The 13380-nt window shown below is 41.2% G+C and overlaps 2 protein-coding genes across 2 annotated transcripts; both read right to left on the minus strand.

Moving 5' to 3' along the window:
- Window positions 1-968: 968 nt before the first annotated feature.
- On the minus strand, window positions 969-7997 carry ilk (integrin-linked kinase). Its single transcript, XM_006800068.3, has 13 exons — window positions 7870-7997; window positions 7342-7476; window positions 5321-5486; window positions 4952-5047; window positions 4692-4788; window positions 4510-4593; window positions 4336-4421; window positions 4144-4253; window positions 2515-2642; window positions 2091-2212; window positions 1904-2003; window positions 1538-1668; window positions 969-1443 (listed from the first exon to the last, which is right to left on the minus strand). The coding sequence occupies exons 2-13, from the start codon at window positions 7428-7430 to the stop codon at window positions 1294-1296; spliced, it is 1359 nt and encodes a 452-aa protein (XP_006800131.1). The 5' UTR covers window positions 7431-7476; window positions 7870-7997; the 3' UTR covers window positions 969-1293.
- Window positions 7998-10154: 2157 nt separating this feature from the next.
- On the minus strand, window positions 10155-12106 carry timm10b (translocase of inner mitochondrial membrane 10 homolog B (yeast)). The gene is made up of 3 exons (XM_006800069.3): window positions 11842-12106; window positions 11668-11763; window positions 10155-10951 (listed from the first exon to the last, which is right to left on the minus strand). The coding sequence occupies exons 1-3, from the start codon at window positions 11869-11871 to the stop codon at window positions 10466-10468; spliced, it is 612 nt and encodes a 203-aa protein (XP_006800132.2). The 5' UTR covers window positions 11872-12106; the 3' UTR covers window positions 10155-10465.
- Between the last annotated feature and the right edge of the window lie 1274 nt (window positions 12107-13380).

Raw genomic sequence — 13380 nt, forward strand, 5'->3', positions numbered from 1 at the left:
TTATAAGTGTAACGCTAACACCACTACCAGCGGGTCTATTATGACACATGTAAATATGGATACTACTGCAAAGAATCAACAAAATATTCAAATTTCTATATAGTTATTAACCTGAAGGTGCGAACAACCTAAATGACTGATTCCCAATCCAACCAAACATGGAATAAGGTCAAACATTTTTGAAGTACACTGTGATATCTCTGACAGTTATTGCATTTTTTTCTTTCCTAATATCGTTATCATATTAGTATGATATCACTCTACTGATTTTTTAAAATTCGGTTTAGTTTCACGTAATTTCCAGATTGGGTTTGATCATTTTAGTTTCGTTTTTATTGTTTAAAAGTATTAGTGTTAGTTTGTCTTCTTAATTATTACTGTATGAAGGGCAGATATGGCAGAGGTTAGATTTAGTATTACAGTAAAAACATGGAACTTTTGAAAGCAGTTGACTCATATCCAAAGTTTCACCAAACATATTCAAATAAACTGCCAAATACTAAAACTAAAACGATTTCCTTTTTTTTTTTTTTTTACTTTATTCTAGTTAGCTTTCCAAATTGGAAAAATGCTTTTGTCACATCTAGTCTTAGTTAAAATATTGCAATCTTGGTTTTTGAGAAGCTGATCTTTAATATCATAGTGTTTAGACATCAGTCAGAATCAGTGTGTGAATTCTTAAGACCAAAAAATGGCTGTAAAGTCACTTACCTTGACCTTTAACCACCAAAATCTGTTTTTTTTTTCTCCACGAGTTTAAGTGAAGAATTGTGTAATATTTGAAGAACAAAAGAGTGGAAGCAATCCTTGACAGAAAATCCCAGTGACATAAACAAAACCCCATCCAGGTAGTGAAAACTATTTTTAAGAAGTGAAAATGTGACAATGTTTAGTCTGTGATGAAAGTAAAACGATGTCTCAAATGAAACGAACAAGCATTTGTCATAAATATAAAACATTTATTGCATTGGCAGTCAGTGATGTGCATAAAAGAATTCTATACATATTTCACTGAATGAAATCCACGCTGGATCAAAAAAAGAGCTTGCTAGCATTTCAGTGACCAAGTCTCAGTCATTACAAAAAAGAGCTGCTTATCCAAAAAGAACATTTAACTACGAATTTAACTTATACATAAAAAGCAATACAATATTAGTGTCTGAACTGTGGGTCGCTGAAGTGGTTCCTGGAATTATTTACAGTGGCTTGGCAGATACATAAAGGAAGTGATGCTATAGAGTGGTTTGGTGATTAAACATGAAAAAGGAAGTGCGTGAACTGATGCACAAGCATTCACTTGTCTTGCATTTTCTCCAAGATGGGAACAATCATATCAAACTTGGGTCTCTTGGCTGGGTCTTCATTCATGCAGAGCCTCATCAGCTTACAGATGTGAGGGGAAATCCCCGGGGGAATGGTCGGCCGAAGACCCTCGAGAGACACCTGGTTATATTGGGGTGGTGTTAAGTAGAAAAGCTGCACGTGTTTGTAATGTAATGTTGAAGCCTATGGGCAGATAAATACTGTGTCAACTTACTTTCATGCCTATCTCCATGTGTGAGAGATCAGCAAAGGGGACTTCTCTGGTAACGAGCTCCCACAATAACACAGCGAAGCTCCACATGTCTGCAGATCTTCTGTTAATGTCCTCGGGCTTCTTCTGCAAAGCTGAAGAAAGAAAAAAAAAACCCATAAACATAAGCACTATAACTTGGATCTTCATTATGTAACTTTACCAGGTAAAACAGCACGACTGCTTCTTAATTGGTACTAAATTATACAGCGCAGTTTCCTCCTGGCTGAAAGACTCATAAAGTCGAAGGAGGCATTTAGTGAGCAGGAAGCAGGAGGGAATTAGGAGAACAGTGAGTGAGCGAGGAGAAAAACAAAAGGGAATAAATACCTTCAGGAGCCATCCACGCTGGAGAGTACATACGACCAGGACACTGGAAGGACAACTTAGCATCTGCCATACTTATCCTGGCGGTCATGTCCTCATCAATCTGTAGATGAATTACATCTTGTGATCACATCTGATAATAAACATGCAGCTGTCGAATGAAATAAAAGACAGCAGAAAGGCCTCTCACCATGATGTGCTTACTGTTGAGGTAAAGCCGTGACACCATTGGTTCTAAGGTGTGGAGGAAAGCCATGCCACTGGCAATGTCCAGTGCAAACTTCACTGCCTGGCTCTGGTCGACCACGAGAGCTGAGGGAACAGAAGGCAGAAGTAGGATATGGGGTTTAATTAAGTGCCATGATACCAACATCTAAATGTCACTTAACTGACTAGCTGACATGAATGAGTGAGATAGGGGGGAGTGAGAAAAATAAGAGAAATAAGTGAGAGAAAGACGCATGCACAAATACGTTTCTTTATCCATAATGTATGAAGCCACAGCGTCATCCACAGTGGCAAACCTGCCGCAGTCTTAGCTCTTTCAGGCTGAGACAAAAGACAAATTTGAGCCTTTTCATTTTAACGCATGCACACATTGTCAAATGACTTACTGGTGCCCTGGTGTAATATGTTGTAGAGGGATCCGTAGGGCATGTAGTGGGTAATGATTATAGGGTGAGGGGATGGCGGTGACTGACAGGCCCCAAGAACAGGTAGGATGTTTGGGTGAGAAAAAATCCTACGAAGCCACAACAGAAAAAAAGAGAGATTGTGAAGTGTTTCTAAATATTATTTAATAAATAGCTATTTATTCTAAGCTCAAGATGGTCTGTCTGGGATAAGGAGAGACTAACAGAGAAGAAATGGCCTCAAAGCTTGGTCTGACTCACGAGAATGCTTTGCAAATCCATGAGAAACCACCCCACCATTTGTGTCACCTTTAAAGATAAGCCCAGCAGCAGTGTTTTTGCATTTCACTGTCACCTATTTTTGCAGTACATGAAAGAGCTTATGTTGCCTCTAATCTTCGGCGCACGCATAACCAGTGCTTTGATGATTGCATCAAGCACAGCCAAGACGTTCCTACTGCGCACTCAGCCTTCCTGGTGAGGTTTCTTTGATTTGGCCTGCTCAAAGGATTCTCTCACCTTCTGTTCTGGTCATTTTATCCCGAGGATGACAGAATTTATTAAAAGTAGATGAGATGGGAATGCAGTTTCGCTCAGGTGATTTAATACTATTCAGAGGATGCTTCAGAATGCTGAAGTCATTCTGTGGGCCCGCCTGGACCCGTTTTAACACGTTCTGCGTGGTTCGACGGTTATTGCACAATAAGTTAATAACAGCGAACAGGATTAGAAAGTAATGCTTGAGTCACATTGTGAAGGGTCTGGTTTCATCTTATAAAAGAGGTTCGTGTTTGCTGTAGAACCCGACTTAGCAAAAATAAAGGGTCCTCTACTCCATTGCATAAGAACCCTGCACAACATGCTAGCTAATCTTTGACTACAGACTTCACCGGCGGTTCATCGCGGTCGTCTCTACTCTACACGAGGACTGTGTTTACCAGTGCCTGGCCACCAGGCCAAATGCCGACTGACTCTATGTAACTCAAACAGACTCTAAGCCGACTCAAGATAAGAAACTGCAGCACCAAATGTATTTGCCTCAGTTTATATAAACACGCAGGCTGACAGCATGTGACCCTGTGATGCCTGCCCATGATCCATGACACGAAAAGCAATCTGCAGAGGTGAAACAAGCATAATTCAAGAATTAAATTATAAAGATAAGTTCCCAGGATATGTTTTTTTTAATTTAAACTAGCTCATTTAAAGCTTAAAGCTTAAAATTATGCATTATTAGGGCCAAGATACAGTGTGAATTTAACACCACCAAACTAAGTCACTGAACTTTATGATACATGCAGTGTTAGTGCCTCCTGGAATATTTAGCTGTATGATAAATATAATGACTCCTTGTACAGTTTACCCACCCAAATTCATAATACAATTGTCCAAATATGGTCAGTTCTGGCTCGAGAATTATGGCAAAGGTCATAAGAGTCGAAATGTAACTCCACAAACCAGTGCGTGCTGTAACAATGGCTAGATCCATCTTTCATATACAGTCAATGCAATGGAATACCGATTCATTGTGCGGATACCACAAGAAACACTGCTGCCCCAGACCCACCACTATAACCTTTCTTATTCCTACAGTACGGTTATTTGAATCACCTCAGTTTAGGATGTTCCTCGTTGAAGTCTCTGCTCTTCCTGGTGGTCCAGTCTCTCACTTGTAGCACTTTTACTACAATTTCGTCCCCTTGCCACCGACCCTGCCATAACTACAAACAGAGCAGATGGTGTTAAACAGCCGGGGAGCTGAAAAAGACTGGCACGCAGCAATAAAAACAGAGTGCAGCTAACCTCTCCAGACTGGTTTTCATTGATCTTTGCCAGCAGCGAGAGTTGCTTATAATCGATACCAGCCTGCTTGTTGAGGGTGCCATTACCTATAAGGTCAAAAACATTGCTATTATTGCAAACATTCTGCTTTGATATGATGATTGGCCCCTAGAGTGTGGAATAAATGTTACTCACGGGGTCGTGTCCGCATGGTGCCCTTCCAGAAAGTTTCCTTGTATGGAACTTTGATCAGACTCTGGCCCATTTTCTCTGCCTTTTCTAAAAAGAAAACAACAAAAATTAAGAATGCATAATTATTTCCTTTTCAAAAACCCTGTTTGTCTGTTAAAATATCCAAAAATAGGCCCTTGTAGCACCTTGTAGCAGCTGTCTTAGGTGAGGCTTGGCTTTGTCCAAAGGTGTTTGTCCATACCTATTGCATATACACACCTGGGCACCACTGGCCACCAGGTCCTAAAAGAAAAAGTGGTCAAACAATGTAATGTGCACAGATTAGATACTGAAGAGCTTTACAGAAAGACTGCAGTGACCATCTCTGACCAGAAGAGGGAGCAAAGAGATAATGCTAAAGTAAAGACAGAGCATCTGTGTATGGGTATATAGTAAAGTACTGCACCTCGGCCACTTCATCCTGGCCCCAGAAGCAGGCGTAGTGGAGCGGGGTGTTCCCGTGCTCATTGACTGTGTTGGGGTCGGCTTTGCACTGGATCAGCTATTTAAAAAACAAAAGGGCATAATGATAAATAAGATTTGACCCACCTAAAAAAAATAAAACACATACACAGACCCACTGTGTAACAACACTGTATCTGGGTGGATTTGGTTCAGGAGAGCAGATCATCTGCTAACTGGAAGGTTCCCGGTTCAGTCGTTCTGAGTTGATCGGTATGTAAATGTGTGTGAATGTCAGATAGCAAGCACTCAGCTCTAGAAAAAAGTGCCTACGTGAATGTATAAAGTGCATTGTATAAAGCGCTGTGTTTACCTTGGCCACGATGTCTCTGTGTCCATGACTTGCGGCGAGATGCAGCGGCGTATCGTCGCCACGGTTCATCACATTTATACGGGCACCACGCATGATGAGCATGTCGACGACGCCGTTCTTCCCTTCCCTACACGCCCAGTGGAGAGGGCTGAAGCCGTGGTCATCACTAAGCCACAGGGCAAGCACAGTACGGGAAGCAAAGAAGACATACTTTTACTGTAAACTTACTATATAAAGTCTGACAAGTATATATTCATTTGATGAGGTGTGTGTCACTGTGAGGTGATGACATTCTTGTTTTGCTGAACTGCATGTTGGAGGATGCTGGCGGCCTCTGACAAAATTGTACATGTGTGGCTTCCTCTATGACACGGAGACACCCAGGTTCTCACACGCAGACACAGACACACACACACACCAACTGCTAATCTTTATTTAGACTTAAGCACATGCTACTGCACTTTTCCTGCAGCCTATACTCCTCTGGTGACTCCTCTGATGACTGGTATGTGATAAAAATGCCAGTGCAAACTGGAATAGCTGCTAACATATGTACAGGCGCAAACACTTGCAGCACTGCACTCTAGCAGCCTGCGAGGAGCCCAGGATATCACCTCCATGTGACCTGGCCCTCCTTCACCCTTTTTGCTCTACCTGACCCCAAGGCAGCTGCTGGGGATTCTCGCAGCTCGTTGCAAAGCCACAAACTCTTCCCTCTATTTAACAATAAACCCTAAGAGAGCTTGTACAGCCTGTAGGAAGTAGCTGCAGAACTAGGTTAACACTTAAGTGAAATGCCAGTTAGGCACATTCTCTCTGTTCTGATCCAGCCCTGTGCGGACAGACAGTGCAGTCTAACCAGCCCTTTGGGCTATAAAAAGTAACAGAAGAGAGAGAGAGAGAAAAAAAAACTCAGGAATGACAGGGTGGAAAAAACACAGTGGAATCCTGAGCTACACATTCTCTCTCTCTTTCTCCTCATGTCTCTTTATGTCACACGTTTCCAGGGGGCTGATCTGAAACAGCTTTTTTGTTTGTTTGGTAAAATGTTTGTTTCTAAGTTCCCTTTCCTTTTGTACCAGATGTAGAGGTAAAGGAATTCCACTAACATGTAGCACATTTCCCCCGCCGACACATGACGCTTTAATTGCACATTATTAGATATTCTAAAGGTAAAAACAGGCCTGACTGCATAGCTGAGCTTCCTCGGAGTAAGAGCCAAAAAGGAGGCCTCCAGCATAATGAGTGGCCTCTCAAATGTTTATGCGGGACTGCAGAGAGCTGTCTGGGTAGCTCTGTCGGCGAGGGCTTGGCCCTGTATGGAGCTGAAACAGAGGAAATGGTCTTGGCTGTTGCGTGGTTGGCTAGAAGCTCTGCAGCCCTCAGAGGCAACGTCAACAAACTGCACATATATGGCCTGACCAAAGAATGAGATAACTGAGGTCTTTAGCAGTGAGGTCTTCTTGCTCCTTTCGAGGAAAGAGATTTTTTGGAAAGGGCAGATGTTGACGGGGCTGCACCCTTTGATTAATATAAAATCATCTGGCAGTAATAGTTTGGATTTCACTTTTAATTCCAAAGGGTGGCTTCTTTAAAAGTAGCTGTTTTTTAAAACACAACACACTTCTAGAGGGGCAAATCTTAAGCTCTCTGAGTCACGTACGTTACTGTGAAACCTCCTCTGAACTACCCATATGCAGTTTTTGGAAATGACCTCATAAGAAGAAGAGGGGGAAAAAGTACAGACTGCAGTTGAGTGATGCTCAGCAGTACGTGGAGTTGCAGAGCGAGAACAATATGGAAACTATGTGACCAGCTCCAACGTGCCAAAGATCACCTTTTTTAATGCACACCAGCACACAAAAACACCAAAGAATCATTTACTTTTAATACAAATTCTTTAAAAATCCAGGTCTCGTTGCACAGGCTTCAACATCACAGCTGGATTCAGCAGACAGTCCAGCAGCAGTCCTCTTCAAAGCCTTGTCTGTTTGAATGAGTGTGCACAGTTATCTGCTTACCCCAGGTTGAGGTCATTCTCCGTGTTGTCCAGCCACAGACGAACAGCCACAGAGTTGCCCTCTCTGCACTGTGTGAAGATGTCATCCATGGGTATGCTGCAGGTTCCGCCTGGTTTAAGCTCAGGATCACAGAGCCTGTAAGAGGTTTTAATAGGTTTTCACCCCCTCACACTTAAAAGCGTTGCACACCTTCCAGCACATTATCAGACATCACTCACTTTTGAATCTAGATTGCTACCAGCGCTATTCTGATGGCTGACTAGTTTTAAGGTCCGTGGGGGCCTTAAAAATGATCAAAATGTTAAATTCACTATTTTTGCTGCACAAATATCCAGAAGCCAGCGGAGTATAAAGCCCCCACATTTCCTCTTGGCTTCATCTGCCCCCGTTGAATCGGATGGGCTGGCCTATTGGATCACTTTGAAAACTACTGTAAAAAATGTTCAAGTTCAATCAACAGCGAAGCTTCTCCGGTTTGTTGTATGTTTAGGAAAAGTATGAACTGTATAGAAAAAAAAGTTTTCAAACCTTTTACCAGCTGGTGAACGATCGATTTCTTGTTGGTTTCTTTTTCTCCCGCGAAAGTTGCCGTCTCCTCAAATTTAAGAGCAGGGAATGGTCGCTCCGAGTCCACGCCCCGCTCCTCAAAGCTGATGTGGGCTACTGCTGGGGAGAAGTTCGAGGAGGTGTCCGCTACTGGCAACCATATCACGGGACACCGAAGAATCAGCGCTCCCTGCTGGAGGCAACGCAACGATGCAAAAGCAAGCGGGGTATTTAGATGTTCTGAGGTCTGCTGAAGCTCATCTTGTAACCAGAAGGTTGCTGGTTCGATCCCCAGCTCTGTCTGTCTTGGTCGTTCTGTCCTTGGGCAAGTCACTTCACCTACCGCCTACTGGTGATGGCCAGAGGGGCCGATGATGCGATATAGCAGCCTTGCTTCTGTCAGTCTTCCCCAGGGCAGCTGTGGCTACAACTGTAGCTTGCCTCCACCAGTGTGTGAATGTGAGAGTGAATGAATAGTGGAATTGTAAAGCGCTTTGAGGGTCTCGAAAAGCGCTATATAAATGCAATCCATTATTATTATAGCTGAATGCGCAAATAATGCCAACGATAACACAGTTTGACAGGTGTAAAACAATATTTTTGAACCATCAAGGCGGCATTAGTTAACATTTGAGGAAACTGGACAAGTGATGAGTGGCAGGGCTAAAAAACTGTCTACAGCAGATTAACAGTATTTGAAAGAAACACGGGTGAAAAGGCCACACTATCAGTCATGGATTGGCCTCCCCAGAGGTCGGACCTCAACATTGGGAAGCAGTGTGAGATCATGTCGATAGAGAATGGAATCAAAGGCACCCAACAGCCAAAGAAGAGCTTTGAATGTCCTTCAAAAAGCCCAAAGAACTGAAGACTACAAGAAAACTTATCTAAGAGAGTTCAAACTGTGTTGAAAAATAAAGAATAAACCAGTAATTAATGTTGGCTAATTATGACTTTTCATAGCATTTTAATGCATCACAACAGGATTATATATGTATGCAAATTAAAACTATTAAGTGTCATAGTTTCATAAACTTGGTTGTTCTTACATAGATTTCTTTTCTTTTTCTTTTCTTTTTTTTGCCAATTTATAACTTGAAAAATAACAAAACAGCAAGATTTATGTTCTTCAGTTACTTAGTGTTTTTAGGACAAATAACTCCATATAGGGCAACGTGAAATCCCCTCATCTGTTTTAACTAGCTTGTTATTGACGAGGAATGTAAATCTCATTGGCTCCCTCGCTGCAGCAGCAGGGCGGTGAAATATTGCGGCAAAAAACATTTTCTCCAAACAACATCAATAACTGGAACTAAACGTCTTCATTCACAGCCATAAGGATGCAAACGTCTTCAATTATTTACTGTCACAGTTGCTGGCTGTTTATTGCGGCTCTCCTTCTGGATTTAGAGGGTGTGCAACACAGATTGTGCAAACACAGGAAATGATGGGGAGGAGGGGAAGATGATGATATGTGACAAAGGTCGTGAACTGCCTTCAGAGCTACACAAGCCAGAGCACGTGGCGTTCCCCCGACTGTGCTCAGACACCTGAACAGGATGAAGGCAGGGTGGCCTTTAATGTTTTCAAACCACAAAAGTAACGTTCTGTCACTGTTATATTTTAAAAGCTGTCATTTTTCAGGGAGGGTCATCCTACCATTTTATAACTTACACTATATACTACACGCTGTACTGTTAAACTGTGCAATTCCACAAAACATCTGTCTTGGCTAAGCACATCTGGGTAAACACCAGATTGGTCTTTAGTCCAGGTGTACGATTGTGCTTTGATTTACAATCATGCATTTATTGTTGAAACCCCCTTTTTTTTTTTTTTACTCAGTCCCTTTCACTCCCTGTGTGTATATACACAACTGCATTTAATCATGAGTAACAACCAAACTCTGACTCTTTCTCCTGTAGTGTGTCCTTTGTCCCATCTCTCTTTGTTCTCTTCTCTTTCCCCTGATCCCAAATTGGTCGTGGCAGATAGCTGCTACTCCCTGAGCATAATTCTGCTGGAGGTTTCTTCCTTTAAAAAGGGAGTTTTCCCTTCCAACTGTCACCCAGCGCTCGTTTTTAGGAGATCACGTGATTGTTGGTGGTTCTTTCTAATAGTTTCGGGTACTTACCTTACAACATAAAGAGCTTTGAGGCGACTCTTGTTATGAATTGGCACTATATAAATAAAATTGAATTGTAGGTACAGATGCACACAAACACACACATGCTGTCAAACAACTCTCATTAGCAAACAACATCACCTTTTATGGGTAGCCTTTTAATGTTAGCCTTTTACAATTTTTTCACTACTGTGTAAGAAGTCACCATAAAATTACTGCACAATTGAAATTCCTATCATGAATGACATTCCTCCTCCTCATGCCTTTTGATCAAAATGATTCATATGATGCTTTTGATCGATAACTGTGCCAAACCTGTAACGTATAATGCCTTTCTTGGTCATTAATTGACTTTAGATTCATCTATCGCTAACTAAGGAAAAGCAAAAAAAAAAAAAAAAAAAAAAAATGCTGACATTTGGTTTCATTTGGTCACAGGATATCAACTACACCCTATTTATTAGACTCTTTTTGTCCTGATAGGCTCTCTGATTTAGATGCATCTTCTGATAAGTATGTAGAGTTAGATGACGTAAACAGTGCCGGAGAGCTGGCAGAATCAATCTGGCCACCAGCAACTGAAGGCTGAGAAAATCCTCCTGTATATGAAGGTCCAATGCCAGCTTTATCAAGCACTGGAGCATTTAGCGTTTCATTTGTGGGAGTGAGCGGTGTGGCAGCTGATAATTTGAGTTCTGAGGACACAGACGCATCCAGCTCAGCTGGAAGTGGAGATGAGGTGTTGGGAGCATGATGTGTTGCTGAAATTTCAGTCCCAGCAGCTCCAGATGCTGCCTCTTCCTTGGCATTCTCTGCAGCTTTGCTCTCCAGCTCCTCCATCCGCCGCTGGACCATCCGAGGCATCAGCTGCACATAGGTGCCCATTAAACGATGGTTAGAGCGAATGAGCTTCCCTGCACAGTTGTCCACACAGCGCTCCTGGAAGGCAAACAGCAGTCAGAGGTAGAAAGCAGAAAACTACTGTATATTGTGATCACACAGTATATATGCATTTGTAGGCAAATGTGTTATCCACATGCTGGCTGGGACTATTTTTAGTGGTTTGACTGGACTGAAAATATTCAAGCTGCAACATAAAACTGGCTTCTTTATTGAAGGAGTAATTCAGTAAGGGCCTATGAATGCTACAAAATTTCCCTTTTTGGGGTAGGGTCACAGGCAAAGTCCTCTCTGTCAAAGATGTTACACAACATCAAATATGTTTGTAAATACATTAAAGAAGCATGACCAGGATGGACAGATTTAGAGATGAGTATATTAAAGAGCAGATTTGGCAATTTGGAGACGAAGTTAGAGAAGTAAGGTAGAGAAGGTTTGGACGTGCATAGGAGAGATAGATGATATACTGGACAAAGTTTGTTGACGGTTGAGACAGTAGACAGGAAGAAAAGAGGAAAATTCATTGACCACAGAGAAAATTCATGGATATAGTGGAGGAGGGGAAAGGTTGATGTGACAGAGGACGATGTTAGGGGTAAAGTGAGATGAAGGCAGACGATCCGCTGTGGAGACCCCTAAATGGAACAGCTGACAGAAAAAAAACTTGAAAGAAAATGTGTTGAGACGCAGAACACGGCAATCAAACAACACCACCACGTAGCCGACACAGTAACTGTGATCTTCGCCTTTCCTACCTCGTCCATTGTGAGGTTTCTGTAGTTGAAGTTGCTGCTGCATCGCTGGAAGCAGATTTCAGTCATTCGGTTGTAAACCAGAAGAAAATCCCGCAGCTGAAAAACATACACTCACACTCATCATCCAGCCCTGTTGCTGATTGGATTATAAAGCAGTGACTTAAAGTGGCTTACGTTTCTCAGCTGTTGGTCAGGATCCATCATGGAAATTTGTCTACTTCTAAGCTAATGTGTTAGCATGAGCGGTGATCAGCTGCGGTACTGAACAAATGATCCCACTTTTAGATTGTCTGGGTTGGGTGACGGTACAAATCGACAAGATAAAAGTCACATATAGGCTTTAACAACGGAATATTCGCATTTGAAATGAGCGCACCTGAATAATTCGTAACAACTGCATGACATTCACATGCACGCTGCCATGTTGGTTACGAAGATCGTCTCCGCCCATCGGAGGCTTCACTACGTAGTCTGTGAAAAAAAAAGTTTCCATTTCCGGCTGGTTAGAAAAAAAGTGAAAGATAACATGTTTATATTTTATTTTTTAAATTTTTGTTATACATTATTATATTTGGTGTAAATTATCTACCATCATCTCTTTGCCTGTTTGCTACTGTATTTTACTAGCATAGTAGCATTGGGTTGCTGTCTGAAAGTTTATGGTTTATTCAGGTTTGTGCAGGTAACCAAGGTCGTAACCAAACTACGCTATTTAAACATAATAACAGAAATGAGTTGTTGTACCGTAGCGAGCTTCCTGTCATAGTTTGAGAAAAACAGCCGAGAAGCTAGCCAGTCTCTACAGGTAGGCCGCAAGTGGATAATATGACCCTTCACTGCCTCAGTATAGAACAAACCACTTTGTTACAATTTAGTTTTTCTCTCTAAAGAACTAGTGGTTGGTACTCATTACTTAAATTAGTACTAGTAATCACTACTTAAAAAATACTTAAAAATATAGTATAACTTAACATCCTTTAAAAAGAACAAATCAAAAAAAAAAAAAAAATCTCCAGCGGCACTTATTACTTAAAAATACTGACCCTTCAATTTGTTTCTTTCTTTTAAGGTCTCTGGTTGCTACTCCTTTGTGCAACTGTATCTGCTGGTAAGTACTTTATGTACTGAAAATAACATCTTAGATTGTTATCAATTACATATGGCAGGAGTTACAAATGTTAGAATTTAAGCATAATTTGTGTATTATGAGGTTGAAATACTACAATCTGAGTATATCTTCTGTTGTTTATAATACAAAATAAGGTTATGTTCTTTGAAAACAGTATACTTGGCCTCCCCCTGTAACTGTCTGAGTAGCAAAATTATTATTAAAGATAAAAAAAAATAACGCGTTCATAATAATATTGATTATCCATGATCGCAACCTTTGTCCGTTGTAACCATTGCCAAATAAATTTAGATGACTAATAGCAGTTTTACAAGGAGGTGGAACAGATTAGAAAACCCACTTACAGTTAAGTCCATAGGTTTTTGAACAAAGTACTTTTTTTGGTAATGTTGCCTTTGTCCATCACCACAGTGGGTTTTAAATCAAACAATCAAGATGTGATTACATTGAGGTGCTAACTTTTAGCTTTAATATAAGTGCTTTAACAAAAGTATTGTATTAATTGTTTTAAAATTGCATGTATTTTTGTACATAATCCCCCATTTTCAGAGGCTCAAAAGTATTTCGTAATTGAACAAGCTAAC

Source organism: Neolamprologus brichardi, chromosome 10, assembly GCF_056152115.1.
Source record: "Neolamprologus brichardi isolate AB-2024 chromosome 10, ASM5615211v1, whole genome shotgun sequence".
NCBI classification, from domain to species: Eukaryota; Metazoa; Chordata; class Actinopteri; order Cichliformes; family Cichlidae; genus Neolamprologus; species Neolamprologus brichardi.

Bases quoted from the DNA above. Each gene is read 5' to 3' on its own strand.
- ilk (XM_006800068.3), bottom strand. From the start codon at position 7,430: ATGGATGACATCTTCACACAGTGCAGAGAGGGCAACTCTGTGGCTGTT. The intron at 4,422-4,509 runs GTGAGTAACATT...TTGACCTTATAG, and splicing joins CACCATGCGGACACGACCCC to GTAATGGCACCCTCAACAAG. The intron at 1,444-1,537 runs GTAAGTTGACAC...CAATATAACCAG, and splicing joins ACATGGAGATAGGCATGAAA to GTGTCTCTCGAGGGTCTTCG.
- timm10b (XM_006800069.3), bottom strand. From the start codon at position 11,871: ATGATGGATCCTGACCAACAGCTGAGAAAC. The intron at 11,764-11,841 runs GTAAGCCACTTT...TATGTTTTTCAG, and splicing joins CTGACCAACAGCTGAGAAAC to CTGCGGGATTTTCTTCTGGT. The intron at 10,952-11,667 runs GTAGGAAAGGCG...TTTGCCTTCCAG, and splicing joins GAAACCTCACAATGGACGAG to GAGCGCTGTGTGGACAACTG.